The sequence below is a fragment of the Meriones unguiculatus genome, chromosome 8, assembly GCF_030254825.1.
Source record: "Meriones unguiculatus strain TT.TT164.6M chromosome 8, Bangor_MerUng_6.1, whole genome shotgun sequence".
Taxonomy (NCBI): Eukaryota; Metazoa; Chordata; class Mammalia; order Rodentia; family Muridae; genus Meriones; species Meriones unguiculatus.
In genome coordinates, this window is record NC_083356.1 from 72,282,440 (window position 1) to 72,303,888 (window position 21,449).

The following is a 21,449-nucleotide window of genomic DNA, read 5'->3' on the forward strand; positions in this document are numbered from 1 at the left end:
GAGACAGGGTCTGTCTATATAGCCCTGCGTGTCCTGGAACTCACTCTGTAGATTATGCTGTCCTGAAACTCACAGAGATCTGCCTGCCTCTGCCTCTTGAGTGCTGAGATTAAAGATGTGTGCCACCATGCCTGACACAATAAATGTGTAGTCCAGGCTGGCCTCAAACTCCTCCTATTTCTACCTCCTTTAGTCAATCTTATTGGCATGCATAACCACAACTAGCTCACCTCATTTTAAAGATAAAGAGACTGATCCACAAGAACTTTATTTGTCCAAAGTCACACAGATGGAAGAGTAACACTTTGTGGATGCCCTGTATGGGGGGAGGAAGATCAGAGGCTCTGCAGCCTGTGTTGAGACTCACAGCTGACCCAGAATCAAAGAGAATGAGGCCAGCATAACCTTCAAAGGCCTGCCTCTAGGTCCCTCAGCATTATGGAACAGCACCACCAGCTGGAAGCAAGGTTCTGATTCAAACCCAAACATCTCCATTCAGTTTGAAACTTTGTTTCTTCCTTTATTTCCGTGGGTTCTGAAAATCCTGTATCACAGAGAAAGTACTGAACCCTGTGTGAGCTGGGTGCACATTTCAGTTGGCACCTATGATGGGCATATGAGGCTGGCAGGAATTCCAGGTGTCCTCTTCTCACACTGTACCCCCAGGTCCTGTGCCTGTTAGCAGCGTATTGGCAAGTGTCTTGCAGGCATGATGGCATTACACATTCCTCAGCTCAAGGACTTGGAACATGGTCCTTGGGCCTAAGAAGCTATGAAGACTTAGGGACATCTCTCAGTCTGCCATCTGACTTTTCTGTCAAATGAGAAATTGGAGGAGTCATGCCTGTAGCTCTTGGGTGACATCAGAAGGGTTGTGAAATCACTGCATTTGTTAAAAATTACAGAGAGCAAGGATGGTGGGGGTTGGAGGATCAGCTCAGAGAAACCGTTCGTTTCTGCAGCTCCTGTCCGTCTCGAAAACAGCTTGAGATACATTCAGTATTTAAAAGATGGTATGTTTGTCTTTTAAGGGGTAAGCCAGAATAGTCCAAAAGATCCCAAGTGTTCAGCCCTGGGGTCCCTGAAAGGTGAGGTGATGGTAGAGGTTTGTTTCTACAAAGCAAAAGCACATGTGGTTCTGAGCATGGAAAGAGGGAGGGGTGTTCCGTCCTTGGACACCAGAAATCCACCGTCCACATCCTGCTGTTCAGATAGTGCTGGTCAGTTTCCATCCTAAAGGTCCCTTTTTGGAAGCAGTGTAGGCATGGGAGTCTGTAAAAGGGGTTGCCTGGCATGGCCAACAGCCCCCACTAGGAAAGATAAAACAGATCAGCAGCGCTGAGCCACCGTTAACCTAACCACCTTTTCTCTTGTCTGTTTTCTCCTTCCCACATTCTTGTTTGTGTTTTCTGCCTGGGTTCTGTAGTACAAATCTGTGTTTAGGTCTTACTCCCAGGACTTCATGCCTCACCACCAAGCCTCCGTCCAACCTTTCCTTCCGCCTACCTCCTCTTCCTCTCCACATTTCCCATCTGTCCACGCGTCCCAGAGCTCGGACTTAGCGGTGCCCACCGTAAGCAGTCCGCCTCCCAGCACCGTGGACGGGCCTCTCTCATCTTCTCAGGACAGCAGCTTTCATGGGAACCCTGTCCGCCTTCCTTCCGAAACCTCTTTCACTGACTCGGTGAGCATACATATGTCTGCACACTGGCCTGCAGGATTTTAGAAAAAATGATGTTGCTCACAAAGGGCCTTGTCCTCCCTCCTGAGGCCCAGTCTGCTGCTGCTGTGAGCCCACTCAAGGCATGACTGGATTGGCAGCCATGGGGGCCTCGGATGTTGTAGTGATCTACCTGTTTCCAGAGCAGAAATCAAATCTTTTATATAGACTTTCCACCACACTGGGAGTTGGGCTAGTGTCCATTTAGAACAGTAAGTTGTCACAAGGATAAGATATGAGCTTTCTGGTCTATGTCTGTGGAGGGGTCCAGACTCTCATGGAGTGGAAGAGACAGAGGTAAGGTTGCTTGTAGGGCCTGTGCAAGAGCCCCTGTGCTTCGTAAGAACACAGGGAAGAACTACATTACAGAGTGGAGGGGACAGATAGAGGGGCAAAGGGGGTCTATCAGGCAGAGACATTTCTTCGTATCTCGAATTGTCCAGTATGTTGCTTCTTGCCCCTGCTCTGGGGATGCTGGCAGGCCCTGCTACAAATGAAGCAACTTTTTGGGAGTTTTCAGAATGGTTCTAAGCACTTTTGAGAGAAGATCCAGCAGGAGACTGGGGCCTGGCTAGCCCAGGGGCAAGAGGTAGTGAGAGGGCTTTGCCCTCAGCGCTGGGGAAACACTTCCCAGGGATAACTGAGGTGGCCTTCCAGCCTTTTTCTTACTTATGAAATTACTTTCTAATTCAGGCCTGCCCTTCAGCTGCTCTCTCTAAGCTGTGGAGCTGACCAGAGGGCCTGGCCCATTTCTTTCCTCTTACCCTGTCTCCCCCTAGAGTGAATACGCCACCAGTGAGGAAGCTGGTGGCGGTGAATATGTCAATCTGTACTCCTCTGGCCAGACCAGCGAGGAGCTGGCTCTCTCTCGAGGAGTAAGTAACCTCGGGTGGGTGGCCTTCTGCATGGGCGGCACTGCCTCCAAAGGTCGCTTTCCTTGCAGCTGCTTCTACTGGCTGAGCCCCTGTAAGCCTGCTGGGAGCCAGCCCATCTATGGGAGAAAATATGGCTTCCACGTAGAGGTCTGCCCTGCTTTTGCTTCAGTGAATGTGGCACTTTTCAGAGCCTGGCTGAGTGAATCTTCGAGAACCCATTGGACCCTGGCCACAGCCCCAGCTACTCCCTGGAATTTCTTCCTATTCATCCTTCTAGTGCTGATACCTTCCTCCAAGAGATGCTTTTACTCCTGCCCTTCAGTTCCTCCCAGCATGACCCACTGCCCTCCACTGCTCCCAAGGAAGCAGGGCAAGTGCTAGGAGCCCTACTGGATATCCACACTAGTCCCTCCTGAGGTCCATGCCTGGATTGTGCTGCTGCTCAGCTTGTACCCTCAAGGTGCAAAGCTTCTGTTGAGCAGGTGGCTTTCCAAGTTTGGCTTCAGCAAAATGGAGGGAAATTGAGAGGCTTTAGAGGTCACTATCCCTATGAGACCAAATGAGAAGTTTCTGTAGGAGATGAGGTCAGGTCTTCAAGGACTAGAATCTCCACCAGGGATCTGCACTAGCAAGCCCAGCCTAACATCACGACCATCCATATGAATAGCCATGCCGGGGAGTCCCTAGGGCTTTCAGATGTCCATGCTAAGGCAGCCGCCCCCACACCAGGTGTCAGCAGAGCATAAGCTTTCTCTCCATGTGATTTGGTACTGTTTGTGAGAGCTGGCGACCGGTGTCACCAGCATCATCCACCTCCGAGTATACTTTAGGGAGTTGGTGCCCAGGCCCTATGGCCCTCCCTCTGCCAGTGGGCATCCTACAGTGCCAGCCCCGCTGGGGTGTGTGTTCTCCCTGCTGATAGTCCCTGTACTCACAAGGCCCTTCTTCACTACAGCCTCCATGACAGCCCAGGGACATTGTGGATTGTACTGTCAGTGGGTGTGGAGGCAGCAAGTCTGCCCAAGGGAGTTCACATCTGCATGTCTGAGCACCTGGACTCCTTGAAACTGTCATTGGTTAAGCATCATGACTCTCTGTAGGAAGTCAGGGAATTTGGGGGACAGTGGTGAAAAATATAAACTTTGGAGGCAGATAGCCTCCAAAGGGTTCAAATCTACTGTCTGTCATTTGACTTCCTTGTATTCAGTTTCTGTAGGGAGTGGAGGGATGGTGGTGGTCACTTATTGATGAGAGTGAAGGAGAAGTGGGGTACAGAGCACTCAGCATAGCACCCCACACTCAGAGAGAAGCACCTGTGACTTCCTTCAGGAAGTGGATATGGTGTGTGGACCCAAGCTGACAGGTGACAGGAATGGCACCTCTATTCTCAAAGGCAGGTGTTGGTCTCCAGAGGGCTTGTGTTTCTGGTAATTAAATCCATTCATCATTAATTTGTTCCCACCTCCAGCTGCTCCATAGTGCTAAGAAAACAGATTGCCCCAGCATGGGCTGCCTGTCCAACATCCCCCTCCCCCACGTTCCTTCTCTTTGCAGGAACCACCATCTGGGAAAGACGGGCATCCCAGAGATCCCTCGGCCAGTGCATCTGGGAAGGACAGCAGAGAAAATGGGGAGAGGTAAGAAGTGAGCAGGAAGTGTCTAGACCCAGGAACAGTGGCCTTCTCCTCCTTTCCCCTCCTCCTCCTCCTTCTTTATTTTTCAAGACAGGGTTTCTCTGTGTAGCCCTGGCTATCCTGGACTTGCTTTTGTAGACCAGGCTGGCCTCAGACTCACAGAAATCTGCCTGCCTCTGCCTCCCGGAATGCTAGGATTAAAGGCGTATGCTACCACACCTGGTAATTTTGGTTTCTTCTAACTTGAGGTCACATAGGAAGTGTAAAAGAAGTTCCCACCCACAAACTTGTCGTTGTGGGCATTTCTAGTTATAAATATTTTGTTGCTAAGCTATTTTGAAAGAGGTTTACAAGTGTTGTGACCCTAAGCCCACAAATAACTATCATACCTCTTCTGACAGGTGGATAGTGACCCAATATCACTGTCACACTCGTGTCATCTGGAAAGCAAACCCAGAAATCAGTCTCCCTACCCCCTCCCCAGGATTGAACTAAGGCCTCACAGGTGCTAGATGAATGTTTTACCACCGAGCCACAGCCCTTCCCCCTAAGAGGATCTTATGTCATTTTTGGGTTTTATGACCCAAAGATTTGCAGTGCCTTTGCACACACCCTGTCTCTTCCCTCATTCCCAGTGCGAGTTGGGCTTGCAGAAAGGTAGCTGATTCCCTAAACCACTTAGTGCGTCTGAAGGAGCTGCCAGTGAGCACCGATGCTGCTTAGCGCTGATGGCACCGTCCTGTGTCAGGATGGTCAGTCTTTTTAAGGATTGACCTTCGGCAATTTGTGTTTTGTTTTGCTTTGTTAAGATATATTTATTTATTATTTATTATACAGCATTCTGCCTGCACATGAGAAGAGGGCACCAGATCTCACTATAGATGGTTATGAGCCACCATGTGTTTGCTGGGAATTGAACTCAGGACCTTTGGAAGAGCAGCCAGTGTTCTTAACCTCTGAGCCATCCCTCCAGCCCCAGTCTGAATTGTTTTAAAAAGACAAAGCCTGCAAGCTGTTTGGACAGGCCTGTGGGACAGCCACCTCCATCTTGGCTGCTTTTGGATTCTCACTGCCATAAGTCTGATGGCACCCGCAAATGTTACTGTGCCACTTGGCCAGAAAGGCTTATGTATGCCAAGCAAAAGCAGCCTGCGGATTCTGTCACTTGGCTTACTTCACTGGAATCAGGGGTCACATCAGAGTTGATGTTCCTGAGGGAAGACTCTCCCAAGAGCTACTCTCAGAACTCAGCAGATTTCTGACAGTGGGATGGGCAGAAAGATGAGCACACTGGGGATCAGAGAGGACTCCTGGGACGCTGTCTGCCTTGCATAAAGGTCACGCCACCAGCTGGCCTTCTAAGGTCAACTGGCATGACTGTCCCCAAGCCTGGGGTGTTGGCACTAGCCCATCATGATCTTACTGAGGGCACAGAGTCCTGCAGCTCAGCTACAGAGAAAATGTACCCTGAGGGCTGGGCAAGAGGCACAGTGGATAAAGGTGCTGCTGCCAAGGTGGGTCTGCTAGAAGGAGAAAACGGATTTGTCCAGAACAAGGGCCTTCCCTCTTGCTTCAGTGTCATGGCTGCCTGTTTTAAAAGCCATCTCTTAGATTGAGCACTTGACAACACGAGGCCAAATCTGCTGGGTCATAGCATTTTCTTACTACTAAGCAGAAGATCTGCAGAGTTTGGGCCCTGAGAAAGGCTTATGGGTAGCATGGAGGAGCAGGTAGCTTCACTTCCCTTCAAGTGCTGCCCCTGTATGTGAGACGGGGCTGAAACCATTGCAGATAGGTCAGGGGACCATTTTCACTCAGCAGCCTAGTTCTTTTCTCTAAGGTGCAGAAGTGTTCCCAGGCAGACCCAGGAACTAGTTGTTACCCTGGCTCTGTCTGCCACTGCAGCGTCATCTTATAGTTGCCATTCAGTGCTTGTCCATGAACAGCCTTACCTCCTGGCCTATACTTAGACCAATGTCTTAGTTACTTTTTCAGTTACCACATTGGCAGTAACCTAAGGGAAAGGGTTGGCTTTGGCTCACAGTTCGGTGTTACGGTCTGTAGTGATAAAAGTCACCACAGCAGGAACTTGGGCAACTGGTCACTGCATCCAGTCAAGAAGCAGAGAGCAACTAATGCTGGGTCTCAGCTTGCTCTCTCCTTTTTAGAGAGTCCAGGGCCTCAGCCCAGGGAATGGCGCCACCCATGGTGAGTGGATCTTCCCACCTCACCTAACCTAATCAGACACACGCAGAATCGGTCTCATTAAGTTAACAATTACGGTTACCTGTCACTTGCATTGCCTCAGCCTGCGAGCCTCCACAGACGGGAGAACCTGGGGCATGGCTGACACTTTCAACCCCAGCCACTTCTTCCCCAGGTCCCCAAAGTCACTGGATGCTCTGGAGTCAGCCCAGTCAGAAGAGGAAGTGGATGAACTGTCCCTCATTGACCACAATGAAATTATGTCCAGACTGACACTCAAGCAAGAGGTAAGGGTTCCACAGGCCTATATCTTATAACCATCAAGCAAGAGGGAAGGGAGGGTAGAGAAATATGGCTTTGGGTGCTCCAATGGGGAGACCTCAGCTCTTGGGGTTCCAGGGGAAAGCTCACTGTCCCTCTCTTGCCATTTCCCCAAAGTGAACTTGGCCCTTGCAGAGCCTCACGTAGGTACTTCTGAGGGCAGTGCTCAGTGTAGCCTACATAGGAAGCCCTCAGCAGTATGAGCCATGTATGTGCTATTGATAACACAGCCCCTCCCCCTCCTGGTCTCTGCCTGTAAAGAAAACTGGTACCTAAGCTGGCCATAATGATGGTGCACGCCTTTAATCTCAGCACTTGGGAGACAGAGGCAGGTGGATCTCTATGAGGCTAGCCTGGTCTATAGAGTAAGTTCCAGGACAGCCAAGGCTACATAGAAAAACCCTGTCTCGGAAAAAAGAAAACTGGGGCCTAGACGCTGAGCTGTGCCTTTTTGTGAGGATCCCTGTTGATAAGAACGACACCCAGCCATGTGAAAGAGGAAGAAGGCTGGGCCCAAGAGCCTTGTCTCTTTGTACATTTATAGAAACTTAGGGTTTACTTGAACATCTTCAGCCCTGAGTAGCCGTGCATCTGGGAACTGATTTGATGGTTGTAACATACAGATGTAGGACGGGTACTGCGTTATGGATGCTCCTGGGCCAGCCTGAGTGGATTCCTACCAATCCAGAAAGACATCAGCACTTCAGGCCATTGGGCTGCTGGTAGGCAGAGCCTCTGCAGAAAGAAAAGCCAAATTCCTTCTGGAAAATCAGATCATAAATGTAGCCAACCTGTTAAGTTAGAAAATCCAGAGCACTCAGACCCCTGGAGTCCAGATGAAAATGGATGCATATAGGATATTGGCTCGGTGTCCCTCAGAGTCACAGTGATTCCATGTCCAGCCCTACCTACAGCTCTGTCACTAGACCAGATCAAAGCTTGTTTGACTATGGGAATAGAGTTGGTCTCCCACTAGCAGGCTGGGTTTGGTCGCCATGTAAGTATCAGATGTCACAAGCAGTCTTGGGGATGTTTTACACTCTTCTAGAGAAGTTCCCAGAAAAACCTGTGGGATGCATCCCCACAGATGAACCCTACTTCCACCTTGAAAAGGGCCTAAGCTCAAAGGTGGCTTGCTGCAGGTGGGGAGCAGAAACATGCTTGGACACCATCTTCCTATCTCCCAGGCTAAGAAGCTGCCTCTCTCCTCTGGAATCTTACCTTTCAGTATGAGCCAGGAGGTAGAGGTGAGGTTGAAACCATAGTGCCCTGACCCCATGTGGCCTCGGGAAGGTGATGTGCCCTGGTGCTCACAATATATGGACAGCTTCCTCAGTGCCCATGTCCTGTAAGAGTGCTGACCAGTATCCATCTACAAAGTCCATGGCAGCAGGTGGGTGGGCCGCAGAGGCTGTCTGGTGGATATAGTGCTGCCTGCTGCTGCTGAGCTGTGAACAGAAGGAAGGGACTCAGGGTCCCTGAACCATGGTGAGTTTGTCCCCTCAGCCTTGCTTCATGCTCTTTTTACCCCAGGGTGATGATGGGCCAGATGTTCGCGGAGGTTCAGGAGACATCTTACTGGTCCATGCTACTGAGACAGACAGAAAAGGTATGGCAGCTTTCACTCACTGTTCTGGTTTTGTGTCCCATCAAAGGCATCACATGACTCTACCATACTGTCACCTCTGTGGCAAACACTGTGACTGGGTTGGACTTTGGGTTTATGGTACCAAGTCAGAGGAGGGAGAGGCCACCTCGGAGACCCTGTCAAAGCTCCACCTGGGCATGTCCTCTCTTGGAGCAAGGTGACCTTGGCCCTATGGGCATCCTGAGGGTAAGCACAGTCCTAGGTACCTGGTGTGTGCTCCAAGGGCAGCCCACTGGATAAGGACACGTTCAACAGTGGTGTTAAAGTTAAAGCAGCTGTAGTGGCATATCTATAATCCTGGCACTCAAAAGCTACAGGGGAGTCTGGATTCAGAGTCAGCTAGGGCCACATAGCAAGACCTTTTCAAAGAAAGAAAGAAGAAAGCCTTTTATGTAGCACATGGCCAGTCTCTTCTACCTTTCCATTTATTAAGTCACAAAATAACAAAAAAAGGAGTTAGGGATATGGCTCAGTGATAAAACACTTGCCTAACCATTAATCAATCTCCAGCACTGGTAGGGGGGAAAAAAGACAGAAAAAAAATACTGAAAAGTTGATTAAGCTACGGGTGAACTTACTCTTGACTTAAAACCCTAATCAAATCAACTGTGTGTGTGTGTGTGTGTGTGTGTGTGTGTGTGTGTGTTTTAAGTGACCAGGACCCAAAGTAAATACACAGAATAGTTCTAGACACTTCTGAATTAAGAGAATAGTACCTAATCAAATAAACCCTAATCAAATCAACTGTGTGTGTGTGTGTGTGTGTGTTTTAAGTGACCAGGATCCAAAGTAAGAACAGAATAGTTCTAGACACTTCTGAATTAAGAGAATAGTACAAAAACTGTTTGCCTGGCAGAAACTGAAAAGGAAAACTTTAACCTGAGATACCTTCATTTCAGCCACTGTTGATCGCCAGTGTTTCTTCATTCATTTCTTCCAGCCAGAACAGAAGGGCAGTCTCAGAGACTTAGTCCAAAGCCTACCATAGCCTCACAGCCACAGGCTAGCCCTTTCCTCTAGGGCCTTGGTTCCCTGACCTGTTGGGGGTTGGGGGTTCATTGGCACCTCAGGACATCCTGGCAAAGTAGCCATTTTCACCTCCTTCTTATCCAGAAGTGAAGGGCTAGGATGTGAGCTGGCTTCTAGCCTGGTCATGTAATGCTAACTCTCCTGTTCTGCCAGCTGTAGCCAGGTCAAAGGGCACTCTGACAGGGAGCCCAAAAGCCTTCTGGTCTTCCCACTAGGTTTGCTGAAAGGAAACATGAACTGAAGTTCCAATAGTATTTTGGGTTCCTATAGAACCACAATTGGTTTTACGTGGGAGCCTTAAAACAGAGGCTGTGAGCCATACCACAGTGGACAAAGTGCCCATGGCAGATGGCAAAGTTCTTCAGGACGGTGGCTTTCTGCACCGGTGGTATATGCGTGTCTCAAAGGCCCTGGGAGTCTTTATGGCTTGTATGTCTGGGACTGTCATGACAAGCAGGGCTAGGCCAATTAGACAAGTAAGCAGGAAGGAGAGCACACTTATCACATGGTTCTTCTCTTCCATCACACTGTGAGAAGTATGGGTCAGGGCCAGGTTGGGGATGGTGTTGGGCCCAAGTTCAGATCCTGACCCTTCTTTGGGACCTATGTGCTAGGCTTGGCCTCCAAGCGTCTAGTCTTCTGAAGGCCATTGGAGAGAAAAGGACCTTAACCAGGACAGTCCTGTGAACACTGTAGTGTTTGGCCCCGACTCCTCCCCAGAAGCAGGTGATACCGCAGCCCAGAGCCTATAGCCAGCTGATGCTAAGAGCTCCAGTGCCGGTAGGCCTTGGCTATGTCCAGCATGACACAGCACAGCCACCCCTGAGACTGGCCTGCTTTGTTTGTTTGTTTGTTTGAAACCCTGAGACAGGGTTTCTCTGTACAGTGCTGACTGTCCTAGAACTCACTATGTAGACCAGGCTAGCCTTGAACTCACAGAAATCTGCTGCCTCTGCCTTGCAAGTGCTGTGATTAAAGGCTTGTGCCACCACCGCCTGGCAAGTCTGAACTACTCTTTGTTTTACACATGAGTTTTTTTAACTTCCAGCCTGTGGACTATGGCCCTGGTGTTAACCAGCACACTAGCCATTGGCTCTTGGCAGTGGTCCTTGGTGTATTTGTACCCATTCTTCCAGAGATAGATGTACATGTTGGCCCCATCTCTGCTTTCTTGCCTGGCACTTTTCTAGAAAGTCCCAACAGAACAGTGAGTTAGTCGATTAGAGAACAACTATGAGGCTGAGCACAACACAGGGACCAGGGCCCCATGCAGCCCAAATGTGAGAGCAAGCAGATACTCCTGGCCACAGTGTAATGGCATGAAGTGCCACTCATATCCTTGAAGCTCCTCCACCCCAGCAAATGGGGAGGTATGAAAGAAGGCCGGGGAAGCTGGTCTGTGCCCAGAAAGTGAAGTTCAATAGTACTGTATGCACCCAGCCATCCATTGGGCTTTTCCAGGTCCACTGTGGTGAACATAGCTATCCCTGGGCTAGCCCACTCAGTCTCACATGGCATCCTATTTTAATATCCAAATGCATGGGGAAAACAAGTCATAGTGGTCAACAGGGCTCTAGGTCTTTGGAGAGGCAGCAGTCCTTGGCTGACAATAACCTTTCCATTTGGAAGGGATGGGTGATAACCCACCTAAGGCCTCCAGCCTCAGGGGCTTTGGGCCTCGCAGCTGCCCTTGCCCTTTATGGGCAGCAAGCTGCCTGCTGAGCCTTGCATCACACAGCCACTTCAGCATCCCCTTAGGACTTAGAATGGAATTTCCCCAGATTTTTTAGTTACTGGACCTTGTCGTCTAAAAGTACTACCACTGTGAGAGCATGCTGGCAAGTTTGGACTATTATCTTTGCCCATAGCAGTGAGGAGCCATTAGAACCACTAGGCCTTAGGGCAGCATCTATGCTAACCCAGAGGTGATATAGTCCAGAGCCTGTGTGCCCCTTACCAACACAAAAGTTACTGAAGTTTGATTCCTACGCTGGGCCTCAGACCCTCCCACTGTGTGGTTCCCAAGCAGCCCATCATTAGTAGCCAGTGCCTATGAGATGAAGGATGCAGGACACAGGACCCTACCTTGTTCTCCCTGGCCTGATCTCAGAGAGGACTTAGCATTCTACCCATGCTGCAGGCCATAGCCTGGGCTCTACCTAAATGGCTTCTTTGTGTCTCTGCAGACCTAGTGCTGTACTGTGAAGCCTTCCTGACCACCTACAGGACCTTCATCAGCCCGGAGGAGCTCATCAAGAAGCTGCAGTACCGATATCCTTCCCAGGCTTGTAGCCCTCGGCCTCTGAGACCATTTTTATTTCTTTTACACCGTTTCTAACGATGTCATTGAGGATCCTAAGGCTAGGCATGTCGAAGTAACTAACTTGCATAGTCCCACCAGCCCTCAGGTTCTCAGCCCTTTCCGGGTTAGCTCCTGTCAGCCTGTTCATGGAGACACTGCCCCCTCAAGACCCGGGGTAGCTCTTTCACCTTTGCATTGGGAGCCCAGTTCCCACCCTAACCAACCTGGCCCTGACTCAAAAACAAAATGGTTGAGGAAAATGAAATGCCATGGAGGGCATGGGATAGAGTGCTGTTGCACTCTGGGGGTGGATGAGACCACTGGGTAATTCTGAAGAAAAAAAAAGACTGAGAAATGTTGAGAGAAAGAAGGAGGTGGGTGGCCCTGCCAGAGACCTTTCTGCAGGTTCTCCACACTGAGCCCTGGGTGTCCTGCCAGTGGGGACCAGTGGACTTAAGAGAGGACCAGGCTAAAGAGAAGAAAACTCATCCAGGCATGGTGGTACATACCTTTGATTCCAGCACTCAGAGGCAGGTGGATCTCAAAGTTTGAGGCTAGCCTGGTCTACAGAGTGAGTTCCAGGACAGTTGGAACTACACAGAAAAACAGAAGGGGGGACGGGGTGAGAAAGAAAGAAGAAAACTCAGGGGAAAGAAAGAGAGAAGAGAACTCAGTGGCTTCGAGGCAGACCTGGCCCTTACTGGCTGCCTTGGCCAGGTAGCAAACAGCTCCATCACAGCTAGGCTTTGCCCCAACCCAGGACTCACCCTTGGGGATTGCTACTCCCCTGTGTCTTTGGAAGAAGCCTGCCTGTTCCTCTTTCTCTGTATTGGGCCTGCCTGGGAACCACAGCAACTAGGCCATCTCCCAGCCACATAGCCTGTGACTGCCATCTGCTGGACAGTTGCTGTCACTGAGGCAGCTCTCCATCTTCCTGTGCGCCCTGAAACCTCTCAGGGGCTCCTCCGTCCCTCCTCTCCTCAGTCTGACCCTAACTAACTGCCCTGTTCTGTCAGGACAGGTGTGCCCATTTCCCATCTATGGACTCTAAGCACCTGCTAGAGCCTGGCCTAACGAAAGACTGTAAGCTACGTCTGCCACAAACATGGCAAAATGACATGCGTTTGCTTATGGGCTCCCACTTGTCTGTGAGACCATTTTTGTATCTGTTACGCCAGTGAGGATGGGAAACTGTGTATTCCCACCTCCAACCTCTACTGCCCCCTGTTTCTCAGCCCTTCCCCACTTAGTCTCAGCCAGCAAGTTCCTGGAGGCATTTCCTCCTCAAGACCCGGGTAGCACTTTGTTGGGGGCCAGGTAGACCATCCATTTGGGGTGGCTTCCCTTGAGTGCCAAAACCCAGGTCAAGGATCATTGAGGAGTAAGGGAGAGCGTGAAGAGCTGATGGGGGCAGGGCAGCAGCAGGAAGCCACCGTCTCCAAAGCAGACCCCGGCTTCAGTGGTCATGAGTCAGGTGTGAGGGCTATCATGAAGTGGGGGGCACTGGTAAAGTCTGCTGTCTCCAGAAAGAAGGACCAGCCTGGCTTTCCAAGGCTCAAGCTCCCAGGATCATCCATGCCATTGTGGCTACATAACTGGGGATGTGATCTCCAGATGGAAGCCTTTTGGGTTTGTTCACTCTCCAGGCCCTGGGTCTTTGAGGATGTCTAGATAGGGACCTGCTTCCTGCACCTGAGGCCCAACACCATGACCCTCAGTGTGTCAGCACTCAGGTCCAACACACAGACAGCCAGAGGATGCCAGAGTTGGTCCTCGGTTCAGCATTCAGGAGCAGCTTCTGGAGCCATTGGCCAGGGCTCGATTCTGGCTTTGTATATCCCCACTGCACATAGACCAGGCCTTTGCTTCCATAAGCTAATAAGCCTTCACTCACAGGGTTCTCAGCACCATAAATGGCTGATGGGAGGGGGGGTCTCAAAGTTAGCAGTCCCTGCAATCCCTGCCTTATGGACCTTAATCCACACTTCACATATGAGAAGTTCTCTCCCTTTGCTGATACGTTCAAAAAGCGAGTCAGCAAGAACACGTTCTTTGTGCTGGTGCGAGTAGTGGATGAGCTCTGGTAAGTGCCTTGCCCCATAGTCCCAGGAGTGGGCGGCAAATGCTCAAGCCTGTGTGCATTGCACAGGCCTCTAGCAGGCCATAGGGGTGGTACAGGCTTCCTCACCATTACATTCCACCCACCGTGGGGGTATGTGCCCCTGCACAGAACAGAGTGCTGCCCATTGCTTCATCCCAGCTCAGAGAGTAACAGACACGACAGACGGGGTGGGGGATGGGGTTAGCTCTGGAGTTCCTTGTAGGGTGAGCCCCTGTCTTATCTGGGACTGTTATCTTAGTTCACAGTAAGACACACCCATCAGCATAGTGGGGCCAGATGGAGGCCGACATGTGGAAGAGGCTGCATCTCCACAGGCTCGCCACAGCCACAGTCTGTGTGAGCCTAGGCTATGACTCCTGCCTTTTCCAGGCGTAACTGGCTGGCCTATTCTGGGGGTAGCACCTCTGAACCCTTGCCCTCCAATGGCTTCTTACTCTTGTGTGCTGGCTCTACGATGTGAAAGTCAGGGATGGAGGAGCTCAGTGGAGATGAGGCTCCTGTCTGACATCTCATCACCCCAGGGTCAGAACAGGAACTTCCCCAAGGCAGAAAGCAGCAAGTACATTGAGTGAGTTGTCAGGACCTATTGCAGAAAGGCCACTCCCAGTGCTGTGGAGACAGTGCGTGAGTGGCATCCCCAACTGGGGTCCTGGCCTGCCTTTCACCTAGTGCTCTTGGCCCTTAGCCTGGTGGAGCTGACAGAAGAGATCCTGAAGCTGCTGATGGAGCTAGTCTTCCGCCTAGTGTGCAGTGGAGAGCTCAGCCTGGCCAGAGTACTTCGGAAGAACATTCTGGACAAGGTGGACCAGAAGAAGCTGCTCAGGTGTGCCCATTCCGACCAGCCTTTGGCAGCCAGGGGTGTTGCAGCCAGGTGAGGAGCCAGTATCAGCCCATAGTGCAGGTCAGACTAAGTACAGCAGCTGCCTTTCCCCATAGCCCTGTGATGAGGTGCCTCATGGACAGATCCTGGGCTCCCATGGCTGGTCTCTCCCTTGATCCCTGTGGAGCAAAGCCTCATGGATTGCCAGAAAAACAAATGAAGCTGCATACACAGGAGATGAACGTGCTCTGGGCTGTGCTCAGCTCTGGATTCCCCAATACTCATGCCTCCCCCACACACACACATCCCCCATGCCATCCTTACTTCCTAAAAGCCTGGAAAAAGTTTCTCTCTGCCAGCTGGTGGGGGGGTGTCAGGTGGTGTGTGTAGGGAGCCAGTTACCCTGAGTGTAGCCCTATGGCCCAGAAGGGCCCATGGAGCTAAAGCTACAGCACTGTCCCCAACCATACTTCTCACCATTATGTATTCCAGGCCAGGGACCTTGCATGATTTTCACAGCCATGAAATCGCAGAGCAGCTGACACTGCTGGATGCTGAACTTTTCTATAAGATAGAGGTATGGACTGAGTGGCCCTGCGAGGGGAGGCAGCTCTGCCTAGAAGCTGCTGCTGGCTGTCACGAAGGAGAGCCCCACCCCCAGACCAGGAGTCTCGGAGGCTGCAATACGGTCTGTTCTGTTTCCACCCAGATTCCTGAAGTTTTGCTTTGGGCCAAAGAGCAGAATGAAGAGAAGAGCCCCAACCTGACCCAGTTCACGGAGCACTTCAACAACATGTCCTACTGGTGAGAAGGAGCCACAGCACTTCTCAGGTGGTTTGGTCAGGGGCAGCCCAAACTTTCTTGGCAAAGAGGTTGAATGGTCAGTCCTCGGATCTTTCCAGAACCTTGGGCACTAGCCTTGACTATGGGCAACAGAGAAGGCAGAGCTGGTTGGCGTAGCACCATAGACTGTAGTTCAGGGAGGCGTGCCACTCTCTGCAGCTGCTATAAGCCACCAGGGCTAGAGCATCTGACTGCCTGATACAGACCAGCTGCTTAGCAAAGAAATGGAGTGTTAAGGCTTTGATTTGTTCCTGAGGGGCACAGGAACCCTCCTCTCCTCCTCTCTACATAGTCCTGGCTGTCCTGGAACTTTCTCTTTAGACCAGGTCTTGAACTCAGAGATCCATCTGCCTCTGCCTCTGCCTCTGCCTCTGCCTCCTGTGTGCTGGGGTTAAAGGTGTGGGCCACCAACCCAGCTTATCTCTGAATTTTTAAAGCAAAATAAAAGCTGTCAGGGTGTGTATATCTATCACCCGGTCATTTTTTCTTTTCAAGATGTGACTAGGTGCCACCACCTCCTCCTGCATCGTCCCTGTCCCACCTGCCCGCTGTGACCCCAGGGAAAGGTCTCATTGCTTCATGGAGGCCTTGCTTCTCCCCTGCATGGGAAGTGCCCTCCCCTCAGCAGTGGCCACCATTCCAGTCTGAGTGTACTGGCTTCTAGGGCAGATAGGAGCTACCTAGCCTCCTGAGCCTTACCTGGATGCTGTTGTTGGCTGCCAGAAGCCCCAGGCAGGCTGGAAGTACACAGTACCCTTTGGAGTCATGATTTCTGACATGACCCCGAGATCAGGGACCAGGGTCATGCTTGGGCTTCAGGCTCCAGATGGGTAAGAACTTGTGGCCAGCTGGCACGGGGGTCACATGTATTTCATCGACCAGGGCCACCGAGCATATGGTCAGCTCAGCTGTTGCTTCTCTGGCCCTTTCCTGCAGGGTACGGTCCATCATCATGCTGCAGGAAAAGGCCCAGGACCGGGAGAGGCTGCTCCTCAAGTTCATCAAGATCATGAAGGTAACTGCTCAATGCCCCGAGCTCTCCCCACCCTGCCTGCGGACGCGAGCGCCTCCAGCCCTGCACTGCCCTACCCTTCCTCAGCACCGCCTCTCTGTGCAGCACCTGCGCAAGCTGAACAACTTCAACTCCTACCTGGCCATCCTCTCAGCGCTGGACTCGGCGCCCATCCGCAGACTGGAGTGGCAGAGGCAGACCTCAGAGGTGGGTGATGGCAAGTCTGGGCAGGCTGGAGCGGGCCTGAGCAAGACCAGGCACGGGTCCGCCCGACACTCACCTCTGTAATGCACTTCACATCCCGTGTGTCTGGTCTCTCCAGTCAGCAGGCTGTAGGGCTTTCTTGATCGGTTGTGGGATTGTTAACGCTCCCTGCGTCTGGGCTTCAGCTTCGCCTGCTAAATCCAGCCCTTCCGTCCAAAATGGCCTTTCTGGGCTAGGCACTGCGTTAGGACTGGTGGGCAGGTGAGTGCTAGATGAAAGGACAAGTGAGGCCAGGCAAGGGTTCTCTCTGAGAACACGTACTCATACGTGAGTGCACAAGGGCATTTCACACGAACAGGCCTGAGGCTCTCTGCCACAGAGGTTTAACTGACACTGTTAAGAGGTGTCAGCAGGGCCTGAGTCTGGCATGTTATAATCACTTATCACTAACCCACCTCTATCTTACAGGGCCTGGCTGAGTACTGCACATTGATTGACAGCTCATCCTCCTTCCGAGCCTACCGGGCTGCCCTCTCAGAGGTTGAACCCCCATGTATCCCGTACCTGTGAGTTAGCTCCCCTCCCACACCTGATAATACAGACATCCCCGTTTTAGTGGAGGTTTTTTGTTTTCATATTAAGCGTGTGTCCACCTGGGTGTATTTGTGTGTGCCTGGGTGTCTATGTGTGTACCATGTGTGTGCAGTAGCTGACAGAGGTCAGAAGTGGGGATGGGATATTCTGGAACTCGAGTTACAGGTAGTTGTGAGTAGCCGCGTGGTGTTGGGAACCAAACCCCCAAGTCTTCTGCAAAGACAGTAAGCTCTCTTAACCTCTGAGCGTCTGTCCAGATCCCAGTTTCGATTGTAGTCTGTTTGACTGTTCAGTTAACAGTTTGACATTTGCAACCACTACCCTGTCCACCCCTATAGCTAGGTCAGCCTCAGTCCTCCATAGCCAGGATACAAGTGCTAAGCTGGTTCTTAAGGGATCCACAGGGGTCTCTGACCCAGAGTGAGGCGGCAAGGTTTCATGTGGGTTGGAAGACCACCTAAATCTGCTCTGGCTTACTCTAAGGTTCAGCAGCTGCTTGCCATGGACCAAAGTTGTCATCAGATTCTAGTGGCAAAGCCAGCTCATAGCAAAACAACTGCCTCCTGAGTCTGTCCCCAATGCAGTAACTGGCTTCTGCCTTCATCCCTCAGAGGCCTGATCCTGCAGGACCTGACCTTCGTTCACCTGGGAAACCCAGACTATATTGATGGGAAAGTGAACTTCTCCAAGAGGTGGCAACAGTTCAACATCTTGGACAGTATGCGATGCTTCCAGCAGGTGTAAGTGCTGCCTGGTACCAGCCTGGCCCCGCTGCAGGGAGGGGCATGACCACAAGGGCAAAGAGCCTGCTCTCTGGGGTAGAGTTTGGTCCCTGCTCCCCTGGCTTTTATCAGGACAGCATGGGGAAATCCACATAAAGGGCTCAGCTCTTTGTCTGGTCCCTGGCCTGGCCCTGGCCCTATGGTGGCGGCCAGCTTGTCCTCCAATTACAAGTCAGGAAGCAGGTACTCTCCAGGCCTTAAGAAGGAAGCTGACAATGTGACCTGCCTGGGTCTAGTGTGGAAGGACAGACTTGGACATCACAGCCGAGTCAGGATGACCTGGGTGGACCATGTTCTGGATGGGTCTGTGCAGCCTTATCCCGAGGAGCTGCTGTAACGGTGTGGGAGGCCCGGGGCTCGTAGCGGGCTGTTTAACTCCCTGGTGCATAGCGCTGTTGTCCCCTATTGGGTTAGTAGCAGTGACCCTAGCAGGCGGTTGATTGTGAGGGCCCACGGTGGTCTGGGTTGTACCCCGTGAGGTTCTGGCCCCGCTATTCAGCTAGCCCTGGACTCACTGACTGTCCCTTTCCCACCAGGCACTATGAAATCCGGAGAAACGACGACATCATAAACTTCTTCAACGACTTCAGTGACCACCTGGCTGAGGAGGCCCTATGGGAACTCTCTCTGAAGATCAAACCCAGGAACATAACAAGGCGGAAAACAGACCGCGAAGAGAAGACCTAGGGGCAGGCTGGCTATGAGAACGCTCGAGCAGCCAGGAGAGGACCTGGAGCGAGTCCCGGCCTCAGAGCCTGTCCTTCCACGGCTTGGCTGTGTGGCAGCGCCCAAGCCTGCTGGCCGGATTCCTGCCTCCCTCTCTGGGGCTACAGCCCCAGGGTTCACAACGAGCTGACCGGCAGGCCTCAGGACTGGCTTGTGCACTGGTGGCCCCTGGTCTGGTTTTGTTTCCTGTTTTCTGTCTGCTGCCTCCTGTTCTCTACTGTCCCCTCCAGCTGGAGAGCAGCAGAGATCCAGGCAGCAGACCAGGGGAATGGCGGGCTTGACCCCTCCCAAAGCTGTCCTAGGCTTCTTAAGTGACACAAGAGTAGAGGCCCTAGGTCTCTTGGGTGGGCTGTCCTCCAGTGCGCCTGGAGTCAGAAGAGATGGGAAGCAGAAGATAGAAAAGGGCCATGGCAGGAATCTTTTGCCATTTAAACATGGAGGATGAGGCATTTAGACCCAGCCCAGAAAGTATGATGGGTACTAGGTAACAGCCACAGAGCTGGCCCTCCTCACAGTATTGGCTCCAGATTTGTCCTGCCATGCCCGGCCCACTAAGACTGCGTGCTAGACCGTGCTGGCCTCCAGAAGCACCTTCCGTCCTGTTCCCCACCACTGGTCTAGCCCCAGCCCACATCATTGGCACTCTGGGGATCAGGAAGCAGAGGCAGAAGGGAAAATTCATGCTGATCTGGGCCAAGGCTGTGCTTGTGAATGGATCAGAGTGAGAATCTTTAGTGACCTGGGGAGAGGCAAGCAGCCCCTCCGTGCTTGCTGTGTGCCTTAAATGCCGCCTCCTGTCCCTTCCAGGCCTATATGCTTCCCTCCTATTTTGCCCAACCCCTAGCAGCCAGCAGGCTCCTAGTCCCTTTTTGCTGCCTGGGAATATCTGTTATACCCAAGAGGCAGAGCAGGCAGGCCTGGGATGGGAGGGCCACCAGGACCCTCCTGACTCCAGGCAGAGGGCCTCTTTCCTTGGTCTAGAGCCACCCACTGCTGCTGAGGTTGACAATCTGTTCAGGGCTCGGTGCTGGGGTCTCCCTGGCTGTGGCTCCATGCCCACCACTTTGGGCTAGTTGACAGGTGCTGCTGGCCCTGCCCCATGCTGCAGTTCAGTGCTGCATGGACAAGCACCCATTTCTTCTGGCCATGGGGCTTGGTCAAGTGGATACCAAGATCTCTGTGCTTCCTCAACCCAGTTATCACAGCAGAAGGAAAGAGCAAGAGCTGCTGGCCGGATCACTCTGAACCCTTCCTGGGTCTTTTAGCATCTTTTATCAAAAAGGAACTATGGGTTCTTTTCCCCACCCCCTCCTGTTTATTTGTGCTGTAAATAGAGAGGGGACATCTGCGGACAGCCCCGTGGCCCGCTCCCCTCCGGCAGCAGCCGCCCATGAATTGTTTAAGGCGTGTATGTGGAGTCAGGCTTGTGAGCCGCGTAGTGTGGGTCTTTGGTTTGTTCCTCTTTTGCAGGTCCTTTCATTTCAGTCTTTGCCTCCTGCTTCCTGTCCTTCACCAGCTCTGAGTGTTGCTGTGTTGAGTGGGGAGCACTGTGCATACAGGCCCCTCCTCCCAGCCTCCTCCATAGCACAGGCCAACAGTCAGGCCTAGCCTACTGGTGCTGCAGCAGACAGAGCAGGCTCCCAAGCATGAGCTGGGCGGAAAGGAAGGCTCATCTTCCAGACCCAGAAGAGCGAGGCCCTCCTGCAATCCTGGGCCTTTGGCAGGCTAGGCAAAGGGCCAGGGCAACTCTGGAGTCTGGGGCCCTCGAAGTGCGACGTATGGGTTTAACTTATTAGCCACCAGGCTTCCCCAGTCACCTGCAGCTGAGCCCAGCGCTCACTGCAGCCTGGCTTCCACGTGTCTGTTTCTTGGGGGTTGGAGGCTGGGGGAGCTGTGAGAATCAGTCTTTGTAGACATACTCAGCAGCATGGACAATTGAGTTGGCCTTACCTGCAGGTATGGTCTGGCCAAGGCTAGGGCAAGCAGATGCCACATCTGGCTGACCCTAGAACCAAGACACCCGCCCCGTCTCCCAGTGTGACACTGTAATATAAACCCCCACTAACCTGTCTGACAGTGCATCTTCCTACAAGCGCGCAACTTTTATATAAAAGAAAAATAAACAGACAGAAGCCTGTCTGATGCCATGTCTGTGTCCAGGCTTTCTGTGCCAGTCTGCCTGCTTGTGACAGCTGGAGGGGAAGGGCTAGGGTGGGGTCTCGGGGCTCCGGTAGGCATTGGGAGAGAACTGACTCCTGCAAGTCATCCTCTGACCTACACACACTTTCACACGAGAAAAAATAAATACACAAGCACCGTGCACACCCAAGAGTTGTGCCACCTCACCTACCCTCCGAGCAGACCCATCCAGGGTAGGATCAAGTACCAGGCTTTGAGGCTGCTGCCTTCACAGTGGCTTCTCATGTCACTCATTCCCGTGACTGTCCGAATACAAGTGCTGAGGAAGACAGCCATGAAATGTCCTCGGACCCCAGGAATGAAGTGCCACACCCGGGGACAGCTCACAGCCAGCACCTGAAAGGGGGCTGGAGAGGCTGCTCGGCAGTTAAGAGCACTGGCTGAGCCAGGGGCAGTGGCGCACACCTGTATTC

General features: G+C 52.1%; 1 protein-coding gene across 24 annotated transcripts in view; it reads left to right on the forward strand.

Moving 5' to 3' along the window:
* Rapgef1 (Rap guanine nucleotide exchange factor 1) overlaps window positions 1-20,984 on the forward strand; it is a 113,117-nt gene extending 92,133 nt beyond the window's left edge. For 12 of the 24 annotated variants that reach the window (XM_021643432.2, XM_060389790.1, XM_060389793.1 and 9 more), the window contains 15 exons: window positions 1,427-1,684; window positions 2,500-2,595; window positions 4,150-4,232; window positions 6,610-6,721; window positions 8,289-8,364; window positions 11,619-11,703; window positions 13,725-13,817; window positions 14,542-14,727; window positions 15,169-15,253; window positions 15,386-15,480; window positions 16,456-16,534; window positions 16,637-16,738; window positions 17,204-17,301; window positions 17,941-18,069; window positions 18,648-20,984. In XM_021643432.2, coding sequence (XP_021499107.1) covers window positions 1,427-1,684; window positions 2,500-2,595; window positions 4,150-4,232; window positions 6,610-6,721; window positions 8,289-8,364; window positions 11,619-11,703; window positions 13,725-13,817; window positions 14,542-14,727; window positions 15,169-15,253; window positions 15,386-15,480; window positions 16,456-16,534; window positions 16,637-16,738; window positions 17,204-17,301; window positions 17,941-18,069; window positions 18,648-18,798 — 1,728 coding nt within the window. In that variant the 3' untranslated portion in view covers window positions 18,799-20,984. The remainder of the gene's footprint in view (window positions 1-1,426; window positions 1,685-2,499; window positions 2,596-4,149; window positions 4,233-6,609; window positions 6,722-8,288; window positions 8,365-11,618; window positions 11,704-13,724; window positions 13,818-14,541; window positions 14,728-15,168; window positions 15,254-15,385; window positions 15,481-16,455; window positions 16,535-16,636; window positions 16,739-17,203; window positions 17,302-17,940; window positions 18,070-18,647) is intronic. The other 12 variants (XM_060389798.1, XM_060389802.1, XM_060389794.1 and 9 more) reach the window with 2 other exon arrangements.
* Window positions 20,985-21,449: the final 465 nt, after the last annotated feature.